This window comes from Theropithecus gelada, chromosome 1 (assembly GCF_003255815.1).
Source record: "Theropithecus gelada isolate Dixy chromosome 1, Tgel_1.0, whole genome shotgun sequence".
Taxonomy (NCBI): Eukaryota; Metazoa; Chordata; class Mammalia; order Primates; family Cercopithecidae; genus Theropithecus; species Theropithecus gelada.
Window position 1 is genome coordinate 8,323,406 of NC_037668.1, and position 24,957 is coordinate 8,348,362.

At 43.6% G+C, this 24,957-nt stretch overlaps 1 protein-coding gene across 1 annotated transcript; it reads left to right on the forward strand.

Moving 5' to 3' along the window:
- Nucleotides 1-452: 452 nt before the first annotated feature.
- On the forward strand, nucleotides 453-23,572 carry MAB21L3 (mab-21 like 3). Its single transcript, XM_025358616.1, has 7 exons — nucleotides 453-508; nucleotides 1,051-1,315; nucleotides 9,606-9,746; nucleotides 12,729-13,020; nucleotides 16,339-16,517; nucleotides 17,016-17,210; nucleotides 21,699-23,572. The coding sequence occupies exons 2-7, from the start codon at nucleotides 1,268-1,270 to the stop codon at nucleotides 21,930-21,932; spliced, it is 1,089 nt and encodes a 362-aa protein (XP_025214401.1). The 5' UTR covers nucleotides 453-508; nucleotides 1,051-1,267; the 3' UTR covers nucleotides 21,933-23,572.
- The last annotated feature ends 1,385 nt before the right edge of the window (nucleotides 23,573-24,957 follow it).

The following is a 24,957-nucleotide window of genomic DNA, read 5'->3' on the forward strand; positions in this document are numbered from 1 at the left end:
GTTCTGTAGAAGCTGGACTGAAAGCTGAACTAATGACATGGGTGGGGCACAGAGCAGCTAGGTAGCTCTGATGTGGCTTTTGCTTGGGGCAGAGTATGGGAAGATATGTAAATGCTGGGGCCCCAGATAGTGGAGTGGCCCTTGTGGGCAGCACTTACAGGTGGGCTTGGAAACACTTGCCTTTGGAACATTGCTCAAAAGTGAGCAGTGCTCCCAGAAGGACTGCAATTTCTTTAGATTATCTGATAGCAGACTCTGTGATGTTTACCAGCTTCAAGGAGATCAGACCATTGTGAAATTTTTTTTTTTTTTTTTTTTTTCTGTAGTAAAACTAGCCCTGGCCAGCCCAGCTGGGAATTTACTGCCTGAGCTGTTTTCCAACATAAGTTTTGCTGGCAAAACCAGACGTGAGTGTTCCCTCGACTCTCAAGGGATCTGTTTACACTGACTTTATTTTTACTGCCAGCTTTCGAGTTGGAAGAGGGAAATTACGTTGAAAGGTCAGCAGGTGAGCAGAAGGATTCCTGACCAGCCATTCCTGTGGGTGTGTGCCTGTGTGCACTCTGTGTACGTGTGTGTGCCTGTGTGTACGTGTGTGCATGCTTTTCTAAATGCCAACCGTTGTGCTCTGCTCTGACTGACAAGACCTGATCACTTGTTTGTGGGCATAATGATGGGTGCCAGGCTGGTTGTTGGGCAGTTTCGTATTTGTTTATTGTAAAGAAGGTAAATCAGTCTGTGGGATTTTCTGGATTGGAGAGCAAGGGGTGTTTACTGTCAACAGGATAAGGACGAGGAGATATAAGATACTGAGTTCCACGGTGCATCTAGTGTCGGGATAGGAGCATAAAAGGTGAGGAGAAACCAGCTACAGGGTATTTCTGACTTGGGTGGAACTTTTAAGTACTTGGGTGGGAAATACAATTTGGAAAATTGCTCTCTGGTCAAAGAACCAGTCAGTGTGGCTAAATAAGGTATAATTAGGTTGGACTCAAATTCAATTTTATCAACTCTTCTTTCTAAATTCTTTTTTTTTTAATTTCCCAAAAGATGACAGATGGATTTTCACAACTTGGAAATAAAAACATGAGTGAAGGGTTCAGAAGGCAAGTCTCTGGTCCATTACACACTTCCAGAAAAATTTAGTACCCAGAGACTCACATTACTGGGAGTGCTGTTTACTCACAAGTGTTGCACTCCATTGAGAAAAAAAAAAAAAAAAAAAAAACAGGAAGTTGCTGTTCTACTCAGGACTCACCAAGAAGCCATGAAATCCCTTACTGTGGGAGGCTTAGAAGATTGCCTACTGAATAAGGTAAGGACAGACCGGGTCTCCCCCATGTACCTCCTCCCATTCACACTGCTTCCAAACAAACCTTCATCACTGAATAAGGTAAGGACAGACCGGGTCTCTCCCATGTACCCCCTCCCCATTCACACTGCTTCCAAACAAACCTTCATCACTGAATAAGGTAAGGACAGACTGGGTCTCTCCCATGTACCCCCTCACCATTCACACTGCTTCCAAACAAACCTTCATCCAGAAAGGATCTCAGGCTGTTTCTAAAAGATACATAAAATGCTCCTCAGAAAACAGACTGTCCCCCATAACAATGTTGGGGGACTTAACATATCTCAGCCTTACTTCTCTTTGAGGGTCCAGTGTCCAGAGACTTGCTGGGTATGGAATGGAGAGTTGGAATCTGGGGAATGGGGGAGGAACTCCAGCTCTGCCACTGACACTCGCGTGGTCGTGAGTCACTTAACCTGCCTGAGCCTTGGCCTTCTTCTCTGTAAAATGGGAATAATAATAGGAGCTTCATGGGGTCATGGAAAAAGAGCTAATGAAATCAAAACAAAGCTTTTTAAAAACTCTGAAACTACTAGGTTTTTAAATATTATTACATTTTTAGTACACATCAGTTAAGAACTTAATTTCTTCTCGATGGTCTAGATGGTCATGTCAACTGTTAGAACTTGAAGGAAACTTAAATATTATCTAGTTTAAGCCTTTTCATTTACAGATGAACCTACCAAGGCATGATGTTAATGTTAAAACCAAAATATTTAAATTGACTAAGAAGTAGGCACTGGTCTGTAGTTTTCAGGCCTTTACAAGTACAAAGGCAAAGATCATTATCATAGTGATAAGTAAAGTATATTTCTTAGGCAAAACCATTAAGAGAGATAAATCAGGACAGCTTGGCATGATAAAAACTAGAGTAAAGAAAGTGATTTCCCATTATTCCTCCCTTTGAGGACTCTAAATGGAAGAGATATTGGCTGGCATTTTTTTCATGGGTCCTGTATTTTTTGTAAGAAAAAACTCCAAAATTTTTAGTGTGGTGTTCAAGTAACTTGAACTGCTCTATCTTTCTACCCTCTGCTCCCCCTGCATTTCCAATGGCAGAAATCCTAAACAGTGTTTGACATGTTGAATCCAGCTTGTGCTCATGTTTTGTTTGGCCTGTAGATTATTTCTAATGTTTTTCACAAACATTTCAAAATAGATTTTGCATAGAAATCCATATTTCTGTCTTTCCAGGGGAAAAAAAAATCAGAATATTTGGCAACTACAGGTCCCAATTTCTTGCCTGGAAACCGTGTGCTGGGGCTGAGTGTTTGTTAGCCAGAGCATGTGCTGGCCAGTTCTCAGGAGGCTGATCACTCCTGTGTCTGACACTTGCTCCTGGCCCCCGCTGCCTCTCTCACGTGTGTCCCCTACTCCATTCCTGTAGGTGGTTGAGTCTTCCATTTCTGCCCAACAAGAACTGGGCCCTGAGCAGGCCAAGGGCCCTAGCTCCTCCTCGCCACTTTTCTGGCTCATATTCATCCTTCAAACTCAGAGTCCACTTTCTCAAGAAAGAGTCCCTGACACCCCAGCACAAAATGATTTTGCCCACATATTCACTCCTGTTATAATTAGTATTACTGGCACCATTTATTTGATCATGAGTTTGTATATCAACTCCTGACACTTTTCTATTATCATCTTGGTTGGCAACTTACATGTCATATAATTTCATTCTTTATAAGTTTCTGGAGGGGAGAACAGTGTCTTGCATGCCTTTCTTGCCTTCGACATTCAGAGTATCTTGCACATATATGATCACAAATATCTTTAGAGTTCATTAAAGATAAGGCAAGATTGGTGTGGAAGGTGACAGGTCAAGGGGCATACAGGATCTCATTTAATCTAATCAACAACTATGTGATGTACATATCGCCTCCGTTTTTACAGAGGAGGAAACAGAGGCTTGTGGAGATTAAATAACTTATCCAAAGTTACACAGCTAAATTGAGAGGGCTCTGAAGTTTCAGCCTTGTCTTTTTTAGTCCAAAGGCCGAATGTCCTCTGCTAAACTCCTCTATATCTCTGCAAACACATACTAAGCACCTGCTTTGTGCAAAATACTGTGCTACGGTTTGAGGGTAGACCAAGGCCTGAGATGTGGCCTGCTAAATGAGAGAGAAATTTTGGTTTTGGTCTCTAGGATAGCCCTGTCCCATCTGCAGATTGTGTACATAACACCAAAGGAAGAAGGAGGGAATTTCACATGCAGTCAGGCAAGTGCTTAATATAATGCATGGTAGACCATAAGGGATGCAGTAGAGATTTCAACAGATTGCTGGAGGAGAACAGAGGTGCATTAGTTCTGATGGGAAAGGTGTCTTACAGAAAGAAGAGTGGAGACAAAGCCTTGGAGGAAGTGTAGGGTTTTAATAAGTGGAGAAGTATAGGAAAGGTCTTCTGGGCTAAGGGAACCCCATTCAAACGTTCAAGGTGTGTTTCATTCCCAGTCACCTTTTTCTTTTGGGGAGACAGAACAGGGCAGTGGTTAGAAATATGGGCTTTGGAAGGATATGTTCTGTAACTTACTAACTTTGGGAACCTAGGCAAATTATTTAAATGTTCTGAACTTTGGTTTCCTCATCTATAAAATGGGAATAATCATAGCATCCACCTTAAAGAATGATGGATAGGCACAAATGAGCCTTCGACATTAGGATTAGTCTAAAAAGGAAGGGATATGATGATGGAAAGCCTATGGTCTCGTGTGTATCTATCACTGGATTTAACTTTCCATTTCTTTACGTTATTAGCCCCTGAAAGACAGAGATGGTGCCTGTTTTTGTTTTGTTGAAATTTTTCTAACTGATGATTGGATTTAATGAAATTCTGGAATGAGAAGTCTGACTTCTTGTTTTCTGGAAGGAAGTCCTCAGCCTTTTCTTCTCAGTAACACTCATTGGGAATGACATACACATAGGCTGTGTGGTCATGGGTGTGACCAGGCCTGTGTGACATTCCTGGCATGCTACTTAGCACCACCACTCTGTCTCTCTTGCAAGGAAGTGTATCGGAATGCAAGTGAGTCAGAGTGATATTATAGGGGTTAACCTTGAATCCCCATAATTTATATTTGAAACAGTAAACTATTCACAAACTTGAGCTATTAATAGCAGCAAATGACTTGTGGGGCAACAATGAGCCTGATGCTGTGGTTAAGGAGGAGGAGGGGAAAGCGGCCCAGGATGGGACATGGACCTGCGACAGCATGGAGACATGCCTTGGAAGAGCGAGGCCCAAACAACATTTGTTTCCATGTTTTGCCATGAACTGAGTTTGGTGACAAGGTTGCCTCAAGGCTGCCTTGAGGCTGCAACTGGTATCTTGCTGGCTTCCTAAAGTTTGAGAGGCAGTAAAGGAATTCCAGGGTTGGGCTTGCAACGGGTCTCTACTTGTGTTAGAGCCTCCTTCTTTAGATCACTGTACAGCTACCCCAAGCCCCACTGCCCGCTTTTCCACACCCTGAAAGGAACTTCTTGCTGTATCTGTTCAGGGTGTGGCCAGAATAAGTGGAGAGAAACAGTCTGGGGGTTCTGTGTTGTCACACTATGAGGGTGACAAGAGGTGTCTGGGACTAAGCCTGGAAACTCCCAGCACAAATCACTTCTGGGGCTACCAAATAGCACGGCGATGCTGTGTGGGTAAGAACGTATGCAGGAAGTGTAGCCAGAGATGTGGGAGGGACGGGGCTGCCCATCACCTAGAGGAAGAGGCTTCCACTCAGGTCCCACAGCAGGGGCATCACTGTCTGGCCCTTGCTGCATGACGCTTCGTGCTTGTTAGATGCGGGAATAGTTGCTGACGCCCAAATACATGGAGACTTAGGACTCCTTATTTCGTGAGTCTTGACTTTAAATTGAAGGCATTTTTAGGTTCAGGAAGAGGATAAAGGGTAGGCAGTACTTCTGGTACATCAGTACTTAAGGGTGTGGCAAAGTGTGATGGAAAGAAGTGTTGGAGAGCCTGTCTAGTTCTACCTCTAACTGCCAGTGTGATGTTAGGAAAGGCACCTTGTCACTCTGATCCTCCATAAAGTCACACCAGACAAGGCAACTTCTGGGGTCTCTTCCATTTCTAAGATCCTGAGTCTAAGTTGCAGCAGAAGTGATGCAGGAAGAAAATTAAAACTGGAATTTGTGGTTCTGGGTCTCAGAAAGCATTCTCTTACTCTGACTTTCACCTTTGGCAATCAAAACAGGTCATAAGGGTGAGCAAATAACCTGTGTAACAAGTGAGAGATTATAGTTGTTTTCCAGGAGTGTGTGACCTTGTTCTGCTCGGTGTGATCTTGTCCTGTTGTGTCCTCATTTCACCATCAAATGAGGGCACAATTTGTAGAACAGATTTACAATGAAGTACTTTTTCCAATAGGCTACTCTTCACATGTGTTATGTGCATACATACACACACGTACATACATACACACAGGCACACACACTGTTAAGCTTCTATTAGTTAAAAATGATTTGATGGTGATGAATCTTTCATGAGTTTATTAACTCAGGAAACAAAATATATATAGTCACTGCTATGTTACTAACATTCAAGTTCTATGGAATTACATCAGCGGGGCTGGCAGATTCAGGAGGCTAGTCTTGGTCTTCAACACATTCTGAGAACTTAACTGTTAGAGAATACTATTTCTCAACCACTCTGCCTATAATGTTCTATCTAGTTAACCCTTGTATTACTTTTCCCCACTGTACCTGCTCAGACTTCAGGTCCCTAAAGTTGCCTAATGTTCGCTGTTCTACCACTAGCTTTATCTGTTCTTTATTCAGGCTGGAAAATATAGCCCACTACCAAAACCCTCTGTTGCTTTTATATCTTTCTACAGCTTTTGCCCAGCAAACTCCAATCTTACCACCTCAACTCTTACCTTTGGAGGGCTAAGAGATGGTGGAGAAGATCTCACAACTGAGCCTACTGATAGCCCACAGCCTCAGGGACCCAGCCTCAGCCAAGTCTTGATACTGTCGGGTTACCTTTACGCATGTACCTAAACAATCTCTCATTCCTTATAGCAGCTATTATAGCAGTCTATCGCCTGAAATCTCTTGCCTTCCACTTCACTCTTAGCTCATTAACGTCTCCTGCTCTATAAAGAACATAGACAGCAGACTGGAAATCTCTCTGATTTTCACTGCCCCCTGCCCTTTTATCTGTATCTGCATGCACCCTTTTCCCCTTCTTTCCTTCTGCCACACCAAGATGAATTCCTCACTCAGGTTTCCAGATGTGCATGACTCCTTTCAGGTGGGAAATCCTTACCAAATGCTTTTGCTCTCTGCTACCTCTTCTTTCACCACTGACTCTTTTCTCTCAGCATTTAAACATGTTTAAGCCTGTGTGTCATTTTGTAAGGAAAAAACAAAACAAAACTGTTCCCATCCCTGTTGTTTTGGTTTTCCCCATAGTAAAAGTTCTTGGGGCCGGGCGCGGTGGCTCACTCCTGTAATTCCAGCACTTTAGGAGGCTAAGGTGGGTAGATCACGAGGTCAGGAGATCGAGACCATCCTAGCTAACCTGGTGAAACCCCATCTCTACTAAAAATACAAAAATTAGCCAGGTGTGGTGGTGCGAGCCTGTAGTCCCAGCTACTCAGGAGGCTGAGGCAGGAGAATCACTTGAACACGGGTGGCAGAGTTTGCAGTGAGCCAAGATCACGCCACTGCACTCCAGCCTGGTGACAGAGCAAGACTCTGTCTTAAAAAAAAAAAAAAAAGTTCTTGGAGGGGTTGCTTACCTCTGTCTTCACTTGGTTGTCTTCCATTCACCCTTAATCCACATGTAATGCCCACCTCTCCCCCACCATTAATGCTAGTGCCCAGCGTTCCCCCAATGCAGCCATCCTATTCTAGCTGTCAGACTCCATGGACATTTGGGAGTCTTAACTTACTCAGCCACTTACTGTTGACTTTGTTCTTGAAACTCTTCCTTTACTTTCGGGACCTCTCACTGTTTATTCTCCCACTTCACCACCTCCTCTAAGGCAACTGTGTTCTAAAAATATCACAGGAACAATTGCACAGGCATGAGGAGCACAAATTCTCTCTTTGTGCGCCTCATGCCTGGCTCAATACCTGCTATTTTCTCTTTCTAGAACAACTTTCATGCCCCCTTTTTCCTAGCTAACGCCTAGTAAGCTTTCAAGATACAACTCCAACACACTGTGCCTCCAGGAAGGCCTCCCACCGTCCAAACTGGATGAAGTGTCCTTTTTCTATGTATTCATAGCATCTGTGCAAACCTCTACCTTGCACTAGATTGCCGTGATTTTAATTTCCAGGTTATTTGTCTTGCTTTGTCAAGTTATCTGTAAACCTCGTGGCAACATGTGTGCACAGAGCCCAGCATAAAATGGATGCTCCACTCAAATTACTTGAGTGGAATTGAATCACAACACAGAGGGGAAGTCCTGTGCTGGAGAGGACCCTTAATTTTGGACTTCTAAAACCTTTATTTTTGTCATTTGTTATTTTTCTCATAATAGCATCCCCACACTTATATTCTATACAATTTGTCTTCCTCACTACTGTGAATGCATGACCACGTCTATCTTGTGCATTGCTGTGTTCCAGCATGTGATGGTGCCCACCACAGAGGATGTGTTAAAAAAATACTTACTGATGAATTGACCCTATGTGTGCTATACAACATGTGTACCAGTAGGTGCACAGTCACATTCTTATTCCGTGAACATATGAAGTTGGCTTGCTGGTTGATGGGAAGTATGAGTGAGATCTCAGGTAACTGGCCTAGTTGATGACTTAGTTTAGGAAAACAGGAATCTCTTTGACTTGGGCTTTTTCTTCTGGCTGTCGTGATCAGTTTATGGGTATCTCAGAATGACTCTAGAATACGTAGAAACAACCGTTATACCAAATTTGGAGAGAATATAAAGATTCATGGATGGGCGTTAGATTGCGATGTATCAGATATTGTCTGAAATTGGCCCCTGGCTGAAGGAGCCTCTGAAGGAGAGTCTCGCTGTCATGACAGCGGCTTGCGGGTGCCTCCTGAGCAAGATGACAAAGCGCCCCCTCCATTTCAGAAAAAATCTTGCAGACCCTTCCGTCTCTTACTTGGATTTTTCTGTGTCTCTCCTGGAGTTCACTAAAAGTTCCTTTGTGTTTCCCACAAACATCTATTTCCCTAAACTTTAAGTATCTGATTAGTGTTCAGTTTTCTATGAGAATTTCCCAATTCTTCCTAACTCGCTGTGGTAACTATCTTTCAGCAGAAACATGCCTTTTCTTAAGGGTCTAGAAGCAGAAGGCAAGGGTGAGTACAGAGGCAAAGAGAATCATCACTTACTGATGACATCAGTGGGAAGCAGGCTGCTGGGTGCTGATACATGTTAAGCAGTTTAATATTCACACTATGGGCAGCAGGCATGACGATACCATGGTAGAGTCTCACCATGGTTCACAAAACCCTGTGTGATGATCTGGCCCCTGCTTTCCTTTCCCAGCTCACCTCCTGTCACTTTCCTTTTGCCGGATCCAACCACAGTGGCCTCGCTGCTAGCCTTAGAGCATTGCCTACGTCAGAGGAGGAGCACGGAATCTGCTCTCCTAAGCTGTCTTCAGCCTCACTCAAATGTCCCCTCTATAGACAAGTATTCTTTGTCCATTGTCCACCCTAACTAAAATAGCTGCCCCTTTATTCTCTAGTCCCTTATCATATTTTATTTTTCTTCCTGGGACTTATACCTGATATTATAACATATACACACACACAGACACATATACATACACATACACACACACACACATATATATACAGGAATACATATATATATACACATTTATATGTGTGTCTGTGTGTGTATAATATCAGGTATGATGCTATATATTATAATATTGATATTATATATTATAATTATATATTATGTATTATATCTACATGTATTCCTATATTTTCAGCTAGAGGGCAAGTATCTACATTGTTCACTGTTGTCTTAATCACTGTTGTGTCCCCAGCATCTGGCCTGGCACCTGCTACATAGTAGGTCCTAGATAAATATCAAATGAATGCATCTGTTACAGAAAAGAACATTGAGGCACCAACCAATGTCTTCTCAGTGGAGTCAGACCTAAGTCCATCTCCCCGGCGTCTTGGGAAGGCAGAATTTTTGAGCTGAACTCCCTCGGTCACCCCTCGCTGTACCCTTGTCTCCTCACTATCTTATGCCAGTGCCTTGGGGTCCACAGAGGAAATAACCACCTTTGCTGGTCCGTCTCACACCCAGGTGGACTTGAGGCGCCAGCAGATTTCCCAGGCTATGGAGGAGGTGCAGAAAGTCGTTCATCATTTGACCACAAACATCAGCAACCAAGACATTAGATTTCAAACTGTGCCTTACTCTGACACATACAATGAAAATATTAAGGTAAGCAAGTCTCACTGTCTCTAAGTGCCACCAACAGAGCCAGGGTACTTGGGCAGGTGAATCTCAGTGTGTGACAGATGCTTGCCTCACTCAGAATACTCATAACAATTCTTGTTTTCACAGGTACTCTTAGTTTTTACTATTTACAGTCTCATTTTATACATGTCGTTTCAGCCAGTGGCGTGGCTTATGCCTATAATCCCAGCACTTTGGGAGGCCAAGGCGGGAGGATTGCTTGAGGCCAAGAGTTTGAGACCAACCTAGGCAATGCAGTGAGACTCTGTCTCTTTAGAAAAAGGAAAAAAGATAGATGTTATTTCCTTTGAGCCCCCACATTCCTAGATGAGAAAAACTAGGCTTAGAGAAGTCAAATGACTTGATCAAGTCATATCAGGCACTAAAGCCAGAACTCACACAGAAGCTTTTCATTCCAAAGCACATTCTGCTGTCACAATCAAAGCTCAGCTAAATACACATTCATTTATTAAGCACCTACTTAATAGATTGGAGGTGTGGTGGAGGGAACTGAGGGCATCCATAAGAAGACCATTGAAAGTCATAGTCTGTGGGTTGCAGATGGGGAAGGAAGAAAGTAGAAGAGGTGCCACTGAGAAGCTGCAGGAGCAGACTGGCAACCCCTCTCCCTGCTGAGGAATCCCACCCAGTGTAAGCCAATGGGTAACACCAGCACTCAAGCAACACGGTAGTGAGGGCAGAGCTGAACACACAGAAACGACCTCACTTAAACCTGTAAACCACCTTGTGGAAAAGACACTCTGGTTATTTCAGTTTTAGAGGTGAGAGAAGTGAGATTCTGAATCATTCTGAATCTCCATCATTCTTTATCTTGATTTTTATTATGCCACATACCTCTTTCACTTTGTGTTAAATTTGTATGTACTCGTGGCCCATTTCTCACAACAGACTGCACATCCCTTGATTGTTAGGACCATGTTTACCGATTGTTTTGCTCCTAGCACCCAGCATGGTGTGTGGCACATGGTAGACACTTAACATATGTGGAATGAATGGATAAATGAATGAGCAAAAGAATTAGTACCTGAGCAAAAGACCATTGCTGGCCCATTACATCTCAAGTTTGGTGGATGCAAGAACCACCCAAGAGATGCTGGGATTTGTGGATTTTGAAACAGAGTCAGATTGTAGGAAATTAATCCCAGGATGAAAAATATAAAACTACATTGAATCCTGGAATGCTAGAGCATCACTTGCCCAACTCTCCCACCCAGGCCAATCTAACTTGGTCACAGGGACTGGAAATAGAGATATTACATTACTTTTCTTAGCACTACACCCAAGGAAATTTCCTTCCGTGGTCCTACTTAGAATTCATAGCTTAAAATATATCTTGCATTTATATATGTCATGTCTTACATATTAAGTTTCAAAAATAGCTACAGCATAGCATATAAAATTGCTTTTAACTTAAATTCAACAAGTTTTTTTTTGTTGGTTTTTTAAAGATAGGGTCTCATTCTGTCACCCAGGCTGGAGTGCAGTGGTGAGATCATGGCTTACGGCAGCCTCAACCTCCCAGGCTTAAGTGATTTCCCACCTCAGTCACCCGAGCAGCTGGGACTACAGGTGCAAATGCCACCATGCCTGGCTAATTTTATTTTAATTTTTTTATTTTGTAGAGATGGATTTCATCATATTGCCCAGGCTGCTCAACAAATATTTACTAAGCACCACTTACATGACTAACAACATGATAGTTCTGCTTTTGAATTCACATGAAAGTGAATTGAAATAATGTACAGATCTGAAATTCCAGGGACTTTGGATGTTTTTTTCCTCTTTTTAAATCCAGCTACCTTTCTGTGGGTACCAGAAGTCATGTGGATACATCATCTAAAACATCAAACTATTGTTTTCTTAGAGTTAGGCAGATCCAGCTGGGGCTGATTAGGACATTCACCCCTCAATGGGTCAATGACTGGCCCTGGGCAAGAGTTAACCAAATTCCATGGTCAGAGCTTTCCGTGAGGAGGAGGCAGCTGACTCACAGCTGAAGGTGTGTGTGAAGTGGGACATGGTCAGAGTTCAGGCTCCTTTGGCTGCTCTGTTTACCCACTTGTTCTATCTCTTGGCTGCTGGTCTGCCTGCTTTCCCCCAGTCATTGCTTCACTGGTTCCTGGAGAAAGGGATTAGGTGGATTCTGATTGTTTGCTTTTTTTCTTTAAACTTAGAATTATCTCAACAGCTCACATTGTCTCAACAAATAAGCTTTCATTTTGCCTTTGATTTTGGAAGGGTTAGTCATGAACACTGACCATGGGTCATCAGTACAGGCCCCCCCAACCCAAAAATAGGAGACATTTTACAAAATCTTTTAAACTCCCTTGCTGTTACTTCCCACCTTTTATTTGTGTCAAAACATTCACCATTCCATGTCATTCATTGTTGGCTGAGTGCCAGCCCAGGGTAGAGAAATAATAACTGAACAAGCTGTCCAAAGACCTAAACTCGAATTCTGACTCTTCTACTTACTGGCTGTGTGTCCCTGGGGAGATCTCCAAGCCCCTCTGCATCTTGGATTCCTCATCTGGAAAATGGCAGCAAAGCTCACCTTACTGTGTGATTGTGAAGTTGAAATTGTCAAATGCATTAGAATTGCAGTGTCGCGACTGCAGGGAACTCAATGCATACTCATTCTTCTTTCTCAAACTTTAGGCCTCCTCTGGAGTTCCTGGTCTAGCTCACTGTCTTTACTTGTATAGTCATAAGATAATAAACTCAGCGAGCTAATTTACTTGCCCAAAGTATTTACAGTGATTCAGTAGCAGAACAAAGAGGTAATCCACTTGTAACACCCAGGTCTATGTCTCTGTGTATCAGGTCACACTGCTGAGGGTGGAGTGGTTAAGAGAGCTGCCTGGTGAGACAGGTCGGCTCCCAGGACTTCCGTTACCTCCCGAATCTGTGAATTCATGCTTGTTTTCAATCCTTTCCTGACCCTAGGTTTTGGCCCCCAGTCAGTTCCTTGTCACAGTCCCAATAAAAGGCCTGGCTGGGTACAGGGAGGCCAGGGAGCAGCGCTGGCGGTACTACACCCTGCAGGGCACCAGGCTGCCCTGCCCGTTGCGGGACCCTGAGGGTCTGCAGCAGTGGCTGGAGGTGGAACAGTTTATGAAGAGCCTGTGGCAGTGGCATGAGACAGACGTGAACATCGACGGAGACATTGTGCCCGCTAAGGTCCTCCTGGTGTTCCGGAAGCTGGTGGAAAACGCAATTAGAACCTGTCACCTCTCAGGTGAGCTGATCAGGAACAAGTGCAAGGGTAATTGCTGACATTCCCCTTTCATTCTACAAAACCTCTGTTTGGGTGTTACCTGCAGCTCACAGCCTACATTTGAGAAGATAATCATGTGCTCTTCACATTTATTTAATCTTAATAAGATGAATCAGCTTTTTTCCCCTGCCGTTGATGCACAGAAGGTTGGAATTCATTCTAACAAAATAGTGTTGTGGCTTTGAGAAAGTTACTGTGCTGGCATAGATATAAAATGCTGTGGATTATGCACCTTAACCAGGCTTAAAAACTTAAGCATATTTGTTTTAAAAGCAAATTATTCACAAACCCCAGGTCTTCTTTATTAGTACGTTTTTACTGCAGCACCTCCATCTGACTGCAGTACCACAGTGTGCTGAGATTCCACATTTGGAAACCACTAACTTGAACCAAAACAGAAAATCCAGGAGCCAAAAGAACTGACTAAATTTGACAAAGTCTTAAGCTACTGTACAGCATATGCCCACACACACACACACACACACACACACCCTTTTTGTTCACACAAAGTGAAAAGGTGAATTTCAAACTAGAAAGAAATGGCCAATTTTCTTAATTATATAATTAGGAAAATACAAATTTTCTTAATTTATAAACCAATAAGAAAAAAGATGAGCTGACCAATAGAAATAATTATCAAAAAAAAAAAAAAAAAAAAGGAATCACAGAAAAAGAGTACAAATGGCTTGCAAAAATAAGAAAAGACATTCCATCTAATGTATATTTCAACATATATTAGAATATACCTCATGTTGGGTACATTAAAATACCTAACAAGTTAAAAGAAATGAAAAGTTTGATCATGCTTAGTGTCGAGTGGGCATGGTGAAATGGGTATTTTCGTGTTGTTATTAGAAGTGGAAATTGGTGTCTCCTTTTTAAAGAGAAAGTTGTCTATATTTTATTTTCATAATGTGCTCACTTGACAATTCAACAATTCCAGTTCTAGAAATATATTTCTACAAATTAAATTCTACAAATATATTTATAGATTTATAAATATTTATTTTATATATAAATATATATTATATATTACATATATTATATAAATTATATATAATATATTATATATTAATTACAGTATATAATATATAAATAAATATATATAAATATATTAAATTCTACAAATATATTCTACAAATACACAAAGAAATATGCACCAGGATATTCTCTGCCATAGATTTTATAACAGTAAATAGAAGTAATCTAAATGGCTAATAAAGGAAAATTGGCTAACTTAAATTATGCTGTCTCTGCCTACTGGACTACTATGCAGCCTTACAAAACAACAGGCATATGCCCATGCATACATACAGAGCTATGAAAAATGCATGGGCTAGATAGCTAAGTGAAAAACCAAACTGCCAAATAATATGAGATTCCATCTGTGTGAAAATAAAAGGATGTATTCGTACATACATTTGCTTGTCTAGACAGAATAGTTCTGAAAATTTCCATAATGGTAATAATTTATGTTTAATAGACTTTTTACTAAGTAGAGTAAGTTTCATGGGTTATTTAATTTAATCCTCATAACCACACAATACAGTAAGAATTCTTTTCCTACCTGTTTTAGGGATGAGGAAACTGAGACTTAGAGAGATTAAGTCACTTCTGAAGGTTGCACACCTCGTAAGCAGAGCCAGCTGCAGAGCAGGGTGGCGGGCAGTGGGTTGGCTGCAGCATCGACTCACCTCTTATGCTGTGCGACATTATTCATAGTGAAAGTGCAAAGCAGAGATTCAGACTGGGCAAGGTTGATGAGACGCTTTTAGTAAATAATGCTAAAGTGCCAGTTGTCATGTTCCTGTCTGGGCAGCTCTGATGACATGCAGACAACAAGCCCTTTATCCCACCTCGGCCAGGGAATGTTTCCATTTTGAAAAGCCTAACACAATTAACGTGCTTCCATTTTCTTCTCTGTGCAAGGAAATGCAAAATAATAGATTCTGATCTATTTCAAAAATTGGGATGAGCAAATAAGGATGAATAGATCCTGATCTATTCAAGACTGCTTATCTTTATCTGCAATGAAGGCAAACAAACAAACAAAAACTGTATCTTTTGAAAGAAGAAAGAGCAAATTGGAAATGAGGAAATTATAGTATGTGAGCTGGAAAACTACTAGATGCATAGTTTTCTCTTCTTCTCTTTTCCTGGTTGGAAAATGAGGCAATGGCGGCTTCTTTCAAATCACTCAATCCTCTGAAACAGTGGCTGTGACGTGCTTTGATGTATTTTGTGGTTACAGGGGTTTCTGATGATAGATACCTCTGAGGCTTGGCTAGCTGAGTGGATGGTAAAAACAAATACCATCTAAGAGACCGAGGCCTAGATAAAAGACAGGTGAAGCCAAATTTCACCAAAGGCATATGAATAAATAAGGAGGCTGATACTGTCCCCAGCCAGTGTCAGAACATCTAGGTGAAGAAGGAAAAAAAAAAATGGCATTAGCCTTCCCTATGTTTGCATTACTCTGAAAAACCAACATTTAGATATTTGGGTGGAATGGAGAAGGATATAGAAAAATAGTTAGGTTTCATTTTACAGTAGCAAATACAGACAGTCCCCAACTTGCCATGGCTCAACATATGATTTTTTTTACTTTACAAGGTTGCAAAAATGATACATGTTTAGTAGAACCTGTGCTTCGAGTACTCATACAACCATTCAATGAATTCCATGAGATATTCAACACTTTATTATAAAATAGGCTTTGTGTTAGATGATTTTGTCCAACTCTAAGTTAATGTAAGTGTTTTGAGCACATTGAAGGTAGGCTAGGCTAAGCTATGATGTTTGGTAGGTTCAGTGTATTAATACATTTTCAACTTACAATATTTTCAGCTTTATTGCGATGTGACCCCATCGTAAGTCAAGGAGCATATATACTACACTTTTTCTTTTTATTCTATGGCTTTTACTTTCAGTTGAGCCTCTTGAAAATAATCTATTAATTTAAAAGAAAAGGTACCACAAAAGCCTTGGGATTGGGGGAGAAAGAAAAACCCACTAGCAATGAGACTTCTTAGTAATGCTCTGACGCTGGCTAGGTGACTAACCATCTGGTTTTGATGTCACAACCTTGACCTGCTACAGGCATTGTGATCCTTGACTTGCTACAGACATTGTGATCCTTGATGTGCTACAGACATTGTGAAAGTTGCCACACCAGTTGCAAGGTGCTGATCAGAGCAACTGCTCACAAATTTCTTGTTTGAATGCTTGTAATGTGCAAGCCTTTCTCTTCTCCTTATGCATTTGGTCATTTCCTATCAGGTAAGGTCAGCATGCTAGGAAACCGCTCTGCAGTTTGGATTGCTGTGGAAACATCTGCATATCAGGTGGAATTGGAGCTGGCCCCCGCGGTGGAGATCCCCACCACCTGGTCCGAGAAAGCCCGGTGGCCTCGATGTCTGCAGCGCTGGCCTTCCCAAGAGAGAGTGGAGTGCATCAAGGTATCAGTGGGCGGGACCCAGCTCTCCAGAGCAGTGGTGCCAACAGCTTAACCAGTCACAGCATTACCGACCGCCAAAGAGTTTCAAAGGAAAGTTGAGGTGTCACTAGATCAGTAATTCTCAAAGTGTGGGCCCTGCACCAGCGTCACCTGAGAACTTGTTAGAAATGCAGCTTCCCGGGCCCCCACTCTGGACCTGCTAAATGACACCCTTGAACAGGGCCCAGCAATATGTGTTTTAAGAAGCCCTCCAGGTGATGTGATTCTGATGCATGCTCAAGTTGGAGAACTGCTGCAGGAGAGGAAGTGGGTACCACCTTCTAACTGTTCATATCCAAAGTGGCTTGTGGTCTCCCTGACATCCCCTTTTCATCCCCACATAGGATGTGCTGTCTGCCTGGTGAAAAGTTCCCCAGACCAGCAGACTGCTTCAGAAATGGCTTTCTACACCAGTGAGCATTGTTCTTCTCATTTCCCAATGTTTTTCTTTTTCTTCCAGTCGTTTGGGTTTAATTTGTTGCCCTGTTCAAATTATCACTGGCAGCTGAGCTTCCTCCGTGCTGAGCAGGTGTTGCTAGAACAGCTGGATGAGGATGGGGGCTGCCGTAGGAAGTGTTTTCAGGTCATGAGGCAGCTGAAGGAGGACGTCTGGTGCCCAGGGAACAGGCCGGTCATCACGTCCCACCATCTGCAGGTGAGTGTGGGGCAGGTGGGAGAAGGCCCAGGGGCAGCTTTGGATAGATCATTCTCCCTGTGGCCTCTTTAGGGCCTGGCCAGAGCCACTCAGTAGGGCTGGCATGTGTGAAAAATGAGGCTCTAGTATCTACATTGGCCATCCAACAAATGCCTACTTATTATGGAAATATGTAAGCTAGCACCATATGGGAGTCCACAACACCCCTGTCCAGGGTAAAATTTCCTCCCTTCCTTCCCTTTTCCAATTCTCTTCTCTCCCACTTTTCCTCCCCTCTCACTTTTATTCTACCACCAAACCAACCTGAGTGCCCACGAGGTGCCAGAAACCCTGCTGAGGTTCAGAAATAAATTACAAAATGTGATTTGTGCCTCACACTTTGATGGCTTTATGTTTGTGCCAGTCTTAGAACCCACTGCAGCCTAAGCACAACTCCTCATGCACACAGACCCACTAACACAGAGGGAACCAGGAAATGCAACACAAAGGTTCCCACACACGTACTGCCACACACCTCTTTCTAGGGTCCAAATCACCAGGCAAGGATTTTCCCTTGCTCTGCCAGCACCTGCCTCTCCTTGCCCTAAACCCAACAGTAACATCCATTCATGCCTTCACTCACTCATTCAGCAAGTGTCTATTGAGATTACTCTGGGCCAGAGGCCTGCCCCAGTACCTGCTGTGGGCTCAACCCCTGCCGGCAAAAAGGTGAACAGACACAGATGTGGTTCCTCACTCTGTCACTTCTGGTCTAGCATGGGAGATAGACATGGGTAAGGCAAGCCAGTGGGTGCATGTACGATCACACAGTGAGGAAGCACTGGAACGGGAGGAGCATGGCTCTGTGAAGGCTCAGAGCAGCAGAGCCTGACCTGGACTGGGCAGTTAGGGGGGCCTCCTTGGAAAGGGGGCCTTTGACCACCCTCTCGACTCCCTCTTTCTCAAATTGTGGACCACACAGAGTGAAGTGGACTCTCATGTAGCAGTTCTGTGCAGCCTGCTGGGGTAGGGAGGTAGGAGACTCTTGCAGGACACCCCAGCCAGCCTAGCTAGTGTGGGTCTAGGAGCTTCAGCCCTCCTCTCTGGCCCCAGGAAGGATGGACTGCCTTTCCACTCAGGCAAGCACAGGTCCCTGGGGCAGTCACCTATCTGTGAGGTGCCTTCCTCACATACCTGTTCCTCCTCTCATTCGATAGACAAAGCTCTCTTCTTGCCCCATGTTACTCCATCTGCTCTAAAGTAACTTCTTGAAAGACAGATACCACATTGGTCTTGTCCAGCTAGCATGCTGACCTTACTCAGTGCTCTTGTTCCCTGGGAGAAGGATGAATAATACCCCCAGTATCTCTCCCAATGCTTTGTACATAGTAGCACATTAAATATTTGTAGAGCAAATGAATGAGTGGCTTCACATCTTGCTCAACTTTTCTCTTCTTTTTTGCACAAAATCACTAATCTTTCTGATAACCTATCCATTTTGACTTGCGGAAGAATCTGTTAACATCTCATTCACATGCACTGGGGCTTTTCTCTGGAGTTCCAATATTCTCAATGTGTCCCAAGCACACTCCCCTAAAAACACGTAGGCTGTTCTCCTGGATGGAGGGCATGTGCTTGCAGAAGATTCTTTGATTTGTTCTGTAGATTTAGCTTCTCTTGCTTTCCTTTATACAGCCCACGCTAGAAGAGGCAGAGCTGAGACACAAACTCAAGTCTATCTCATATCAAAACCTCATAACCTTAACGATTGACTTCGTTACCTCTCAATTAAGATGGATGGAAATACCATTCAGTGACATGAATATTTCAGGCATGATTGAATGGGGCCACCATGGATCTCCCAACCCATAGCTGTTTGCAAATCTGTACTCCCCACAAGGGCTGACTTTTATTCTGATAGTTCCTAAGTCACCTAGTGGATTTTAAGGCAACTCCTTAAGGATCCTCTGTTTCAGTCCTCCCTGACCCACCTGCAAGGCACAATAGAATTGGGCAACATCAAGGATGGGCATTTTTTTTAAGGGGGCTATTTCTGGAGTAAGATAACCAGAAAGTGCTAACTGCCTTTTTCTCTGGTCTTCCATCCTTAGTCCACAGACAGAATTATCTTCCATTTAGGCATCCTCACCCTTGAAATGAATGTGGCTGGTGACAAATGTGGTGTCAGACACCATCCCAGATGATGACTTGTGTGTGCTGGATCCTTGCCAAGTCTTCATTCTGGGGAAAGTGGAAGAGGCTGGGCTGCAAAACAGCATTAGGAAGCTGTGGCACTCAGCCTCGCCTCACCTTAAGTCTGACACTCTCTTACACTGTCAGAAAGGCTCTGCCCCAACACTGTTTCATGTGAAGGAAAAGCTTATCTTTTATTGACTTATTTATTCCTAAAACCCACTCAAAGTACATTGGCTTGCTTATAATGAGCTTAACTGCCCCAGTTTGCTTAGGACGATAAAAGCTTAATTAACAAGAGGAATTAACACTTTTTTCTGGTATCTAGGTTATCTTCACTTGCATGAAATTATCTCTAACTGATTTATTCATAATCATATAACCTAAATACATAGTTGCTATGAACTTACAACTGCTCTAAAAAATAAAGACTGTATAAAAATAATCAATATCTAAACCATAACATGAATTCATTAATTCACTTATTCAATAAATGTTTATTGACTTCCTCTCATGGGCTAGCCTCTGCTGGGTACTGGATAGCTTAATAGTGAATAAAAATAGGCATCATTCACTGTTCTCATAAAGTTTATAATCCAGTAGGGGAAATGATACAATTAATCACATAAATATAAAAACTACTACAGTTGTCACTGCTTCTTATGAGAAGTACATGGCTAAGAGAGTGTGCAGTGGCTGTACTAGGGAAATTTGATCTGATGGACAAAGAAGGGAAAGAAGTTTGTCCTATGCAGCTGAAGCAGGAGGTGCAAAGGCCCTGTGGTAGAGTGGAGCATGAAACGGCTGGTGTGGCTACATGAAGAGAGCAAGGGAGGATATGGGTCAAGATGCGTCTGGAAAGGAAGGCAGGGACCAAACCTTATAAACCACACCATGTTAAGCATGATGTTTTTAGCTAACAAACAATGGGAAGAGCTTAAAGTATTTTAGATGAGAAGGGAAGTAGATGTATATTAGCAGCAGTGTGGATGGTGATAGTTTGGATGGTGGCAAGAACAGGGATGAGCTGATGAGATGGCTACTGCAGAGGTCCAGTGAGATGTGGAGGCAGTGTGGAGGGGGATGGTAGAATAATACTTGAGGTGAAGGTAAATGGGTAGACTCAAGAAATACTCAGGCAAGAGGATTGCAGGACTTGACTGGGGGCGGTAAGGGAGAAGGATGACTCCTAGGTTTGCATGTTGCACAACTAGCTAGTTAAGCAACTCTGGAGGCAGATCAGGTTTGTGCAGGAAGAGCAGGGGTTCAGTTTGGACATGTTGGGACTGAGATAACTTTCAGATACTCAAGAGATAAATGGTAAGGAGGTCAGAGGAGAAGTCTGGGCTGGAGACACAAATTTGCAAGTCATTCATTTGTAGTGAGAATTAGAACTGCTGTTGTGGAGGGAACACAGAGCTGAGGAATGAATGTACAGTGAGAGGAGAAGAGGGCCTAGAACTGAGCCTCCAGAAACTCCACCTCTCAAAGGCAGGCCAAGGAGTAGAAGCCTGCCAAGGAGGCGCTGTAATGCTAGGAGAAAACCCAGAGAGTAGATTGCTTGGAAGTCAAGTGAAGGATGGCTCAGGAGGGAGGGTGTGGGCAAGAGAACCAGGTCTGCTGAAAGGTCAGGTAAGGTGCAGGCTGACAAAGGCCTGTTGGATTTAGAAACACGGAGATCACTGGGCCTTGAAGAGAGGAGACTTTGAGGATTAATGAGAGAAGAATCCATCTTGGAGCGGACTGAGGCGAGAAATGGGAGGAGAGGAAATGACGACAAACTATAGAGCTGACTCTGGGGAAACCTGGATTTGCAGAGGGAAGAGTGAGGGCAGGAGGCAGACATGGCATTGGGGTGGCAGGAGAGCTTTCAACTTGTGAAAAGCAGTTGAGGAAGAGAGTAATCCGTCATATACAGTTCCTGGAAGATGGCATCCGGGACCCTGTGGAGGGATCAGCCCCACAGGCAGAAGAGGCAGAAGCAGGGAAGAAGAAAGGAGGGTGCTGCAGTAGGCAAGATCTGTCTGGTTTGGGAGGATGAGGGGTTCTATTTTCTTCATAAAGTAGGAGGCAAAGACATTGTCTGGAGTGGTGACCACTGAAAATGTTGGAGGAGATTAGGGAAGAGGTGCGGGAGACCAACTTGTAAACTGAAGGCCCACCTGAAGTTGGGGATTGTGAATTCGTGGTAGATCCAGTCTGCCTAGGCAACTCTTTTCTCCCTTCTTCCAAGGCCACATAAACTCAATAATTGTTTCCAAGATATCCTCCTCAATTGCCTGAAACAATGTCTGACAGCACTTCTTCCTTCCACAGACGGTGCTCTTTTGGACCTGCGAGAAATATCCCCACTTTAAAGACTGGAAGGTCTTCAGCAAAGCGTTTCTGCGCCTGGTGAGGAAATTGCACAAGTGTGTGAGCCAGCACTTCCTGAAACACTATTTCGTCCGGAACAGCAACCTCTTTCAGTGCACCAACCCGATCGAACTGGACGCTGTGGCCCAAAAACTGGCCACCTTCCTGAAGAAGCCCCAGATCAGCCCGCCCTGATGGCTGCCCCAGCCTGGGAGGCTCTTGGACATTTTATTCTGGCTTAACCTTGTTCTTTGGATGGTTCCTAAGTCAGATGCCAGGATCCTGCCTAGGAGAAAGGCCATGAATGGCAGCGGAAATTACATCAAACCAGTAACACTTCAGCAGGGAGGGAGGAAACTGTGCCCCAGGCTGTCTGGCCCAGGCCTCCCTGGAGCCCAGCAAGCATTTCCACCTTAGCTACCTCTCCTGGAGACGGCTCTCATCAGGCTGCCTCAGGCACAGATTTGGAACTGGTGACAGTTCTGAACTTAGTTTCCCTTGTTCAGGCTCTGATCGCCTCACAGTGAAGATGGAGACGGAACCCCTGGAAGACATGAGCCTGCTGGCCAATACTGTGCCCAGCCCACCGATCATGGGTGCATTCTCCTGCCATTTGTAAAATGGGAATGTTAACGTGCCTACCTCTGAGCAGGGCTGTGTGTCTATGAGACTGTGCTGGCGCCTTTTCAAGGGGAAGACATTGGATCAACACAAAGTGTTCCTGGTTGGTTGAGCAGCTGGTGTTTGCATCCTGGATCGGTACCCACAGCACTGACGCAAAATTGCACCTGTTGAGTTAGCGAGCCTGTGCTTCCTTGCTGCCCTCCAGCTTCCTTAACATGTGGGTCAGTGGCTCCTGAGGTTCTGTCTGCTTCTCTGGTATTCTCTAAGCAGGGAGGGGAGTGGTTTTGATGACAAGTTTAAGTCAAAGATGAAAGCACAGCTGTTGGCCTGATCCCAACCGCAGCCCTCTCTTTGCTTCCCAGGCCATAGGCCATGGATGGAACTTCCTTATATATTTATGTAAATAACCTAGTACTATGATCTGCATGGAGTGACCTTAGGTGTCTGTCACCACTCATTGTGTTCCTTTGCTCACTTCATTCACTCACTCACTCATTGACAAATGATGCTCATTAGGCACCGGGAACACAGCAAAGAGCAAAGTGGATGAGGACCGCCCCCTGGGGATGCCGCCTAATGGTGGAGACAAGAAATGAACAACGGATAAACATGCACAGTTATTACAGATGGAAGCAAATGCTCCGAAGGAAATAAACAGAATGTTGAAGTAGAGTCCACAGAAAGGTCTCCAAAGGATGAAAATGCAAATAGCTGAAGGGGAAGGAAAAGTGACCAAAGGCAGGCCTGGCAGAGCTGGCATGAGTCAGAGCACCTGGCCTTGTAAAGCCAGGAAGGAATCAGTATTTTATTCTAAGATCAAAGGTGTGACATTTGGCCTCTGCAGAAGCAGAGGAGTATCACCATCTGACTGCATTTTAAACAATTGTTCTGGTAACTGCATGAAGAAGGTCTGGGGACTCACACGTGAGCCAGGAGCTCTTGAGCCACCCATTTGGAATTTCACAGAGGCCCACAAGGCAGCATATTCTGTGTAGCACAACTGATCAGGATTTCTAGGAGTTCTCGGTGAGATCAATGGTTTTTTTCTGGCGTTTACGTAATGCTTCTCAAGGGGCTCCTTTATTACTTTGGAATGTTTTTGCCCAAATATCTATACCAAAGATAAATTTCTAAAACATGAGCTACTGGTTTTGTTTTGATGAAAATTCACATTTGAAAATAAAAATGATTATTTTTCAAAAGTACTGTAACCAAATGGTGGGGTCCCTAGGCTATCGCATAACAAATAATGATTTTTAAAATATTGAAAACAAGTATTTCCAAACCAACAATGAGTTTACAATTTTTGAAAACATAAAGGCCTGGTGCAGTGGCTCATGCCTGTAATCCCAGCTCTGTGGGAGGCTGAGACAGGAGGGTCACTTGAGACCAGGAATTCAAGACCAGCCTGGGCAACGTAGCCAGACACTGACACCCCATCTTTACAAAAAATTTAAAAATAAGCCAGATGTGGTGCTCAGGAGGCTGAGATGAGAGGATAGACACCAGGAGTTTGAGGCTGCAGTGAGCTTTGATTGTACCACTGCACTCCAGCCTGGGTGACGGAGTCACCGGGAGGGAGACCCTGTCTCTAAAAAAATAAAAAATTAAAAAAGAGCATATGAAATGATGAACAAACTAGCATTTTGTTAAATCATCAAAACTTGTATTTTAATTCTCATATTCTTGTATCTTAAGAAACATCATCTTTGAAAAGGTGGCAAATGTAATAAGTTTTTAAATTTAACCTTGGCCGGGCAGGGTGGCTGACGCCTGTAATCCCAGCACTTTGGGAGGCCTAAGTGGGCGGATCCTTTGAGGCCAGGAGTTCGAGACCAGCCTGGCCAACATGGTGAAATCCCGTCTCTACTAAAAATGCAAAAATTAGACAGGCATGGTGGTGTGCACCTGTAATCCCAGCTACTTGGGAGGCTGAGGCAGGAGAATCGCTTGTACCCGGGAGGCGGAGCTTGTAGTGAGCCGAGATGGCGCCACTGCACTCTAGCGTGGGAGACAGAGCGAGACTCTGTCTCCAAAAAAAAAAAAAAAACAACAAAACAAAACAAAAAAACCCATCTTAAGCAACTTTTAAAACAGCTACACAGTCACAGAATGCTAAAAAGTGAAAATTGACTGTAATATGTGTGTATGTATGTGGAGAGGGAGGAACTGACATGCGCCACACTCTGATTCCAGTAGATTCTTTCCGTCTTTCCCAGGAGATTTGTGGGTTTTGGAGGAAGTAGGGCTACCCGCAGCTTCCTGCGTATTCCCAATTCTTGCCAGAAGAGGGCAGCAAGGGACCACCTATGACAGGAGCCAGGTCCCACCTATTCTTGTCCTCGGTGCCCAGCAGGTGTCACCCTTCTCAGCCCATAACTTACACCTGGTCCCTCCAGAGCAGGCATCAGTGGATTTCAGCCCATGCTAAGTTGTTGAGCTTTCCTGCCGTTTTAGCCGAGATTTACATCTTTCTCCTTAAAGCCCAGATTTTAAAAGGGAGCCTATGAGAGGACCGTCCATCTTGGCTCCTGGAGCATTCAGCTCCATTCTGTTTCCTGGGACAGATTGCACAACTCAGAAAAGCCTGAGAATA

What these genes read in the sequence shown, in the direction of transcription:
- MAB21L3 (XM_025358616.1), top strand. Translation starts at nt 1,268, where the DNA reads ATGAAATCCCTTACTGTGGGAGGCTTAGAAGATTGCCTACTGAATAAG. An exon ending in CATACAATGAAAATATTAAG is followed by an intron (nt 9,747 to 12,728) that starts GTAAGCAAGTCT and finishes TCCTGACCCTAG; the next exon opens with GTTTTGGCCCCCAGTCAGTT. An exon ending in AGAGAGTGGAGTGCATCAAG is followed by an intron (nt 16,518 to 17,015) that starts GTATCAGTGGGC and finishes TTTTTCTTCCAG; the next exon opens with TCGTTTGGGTTTAATTTGTT.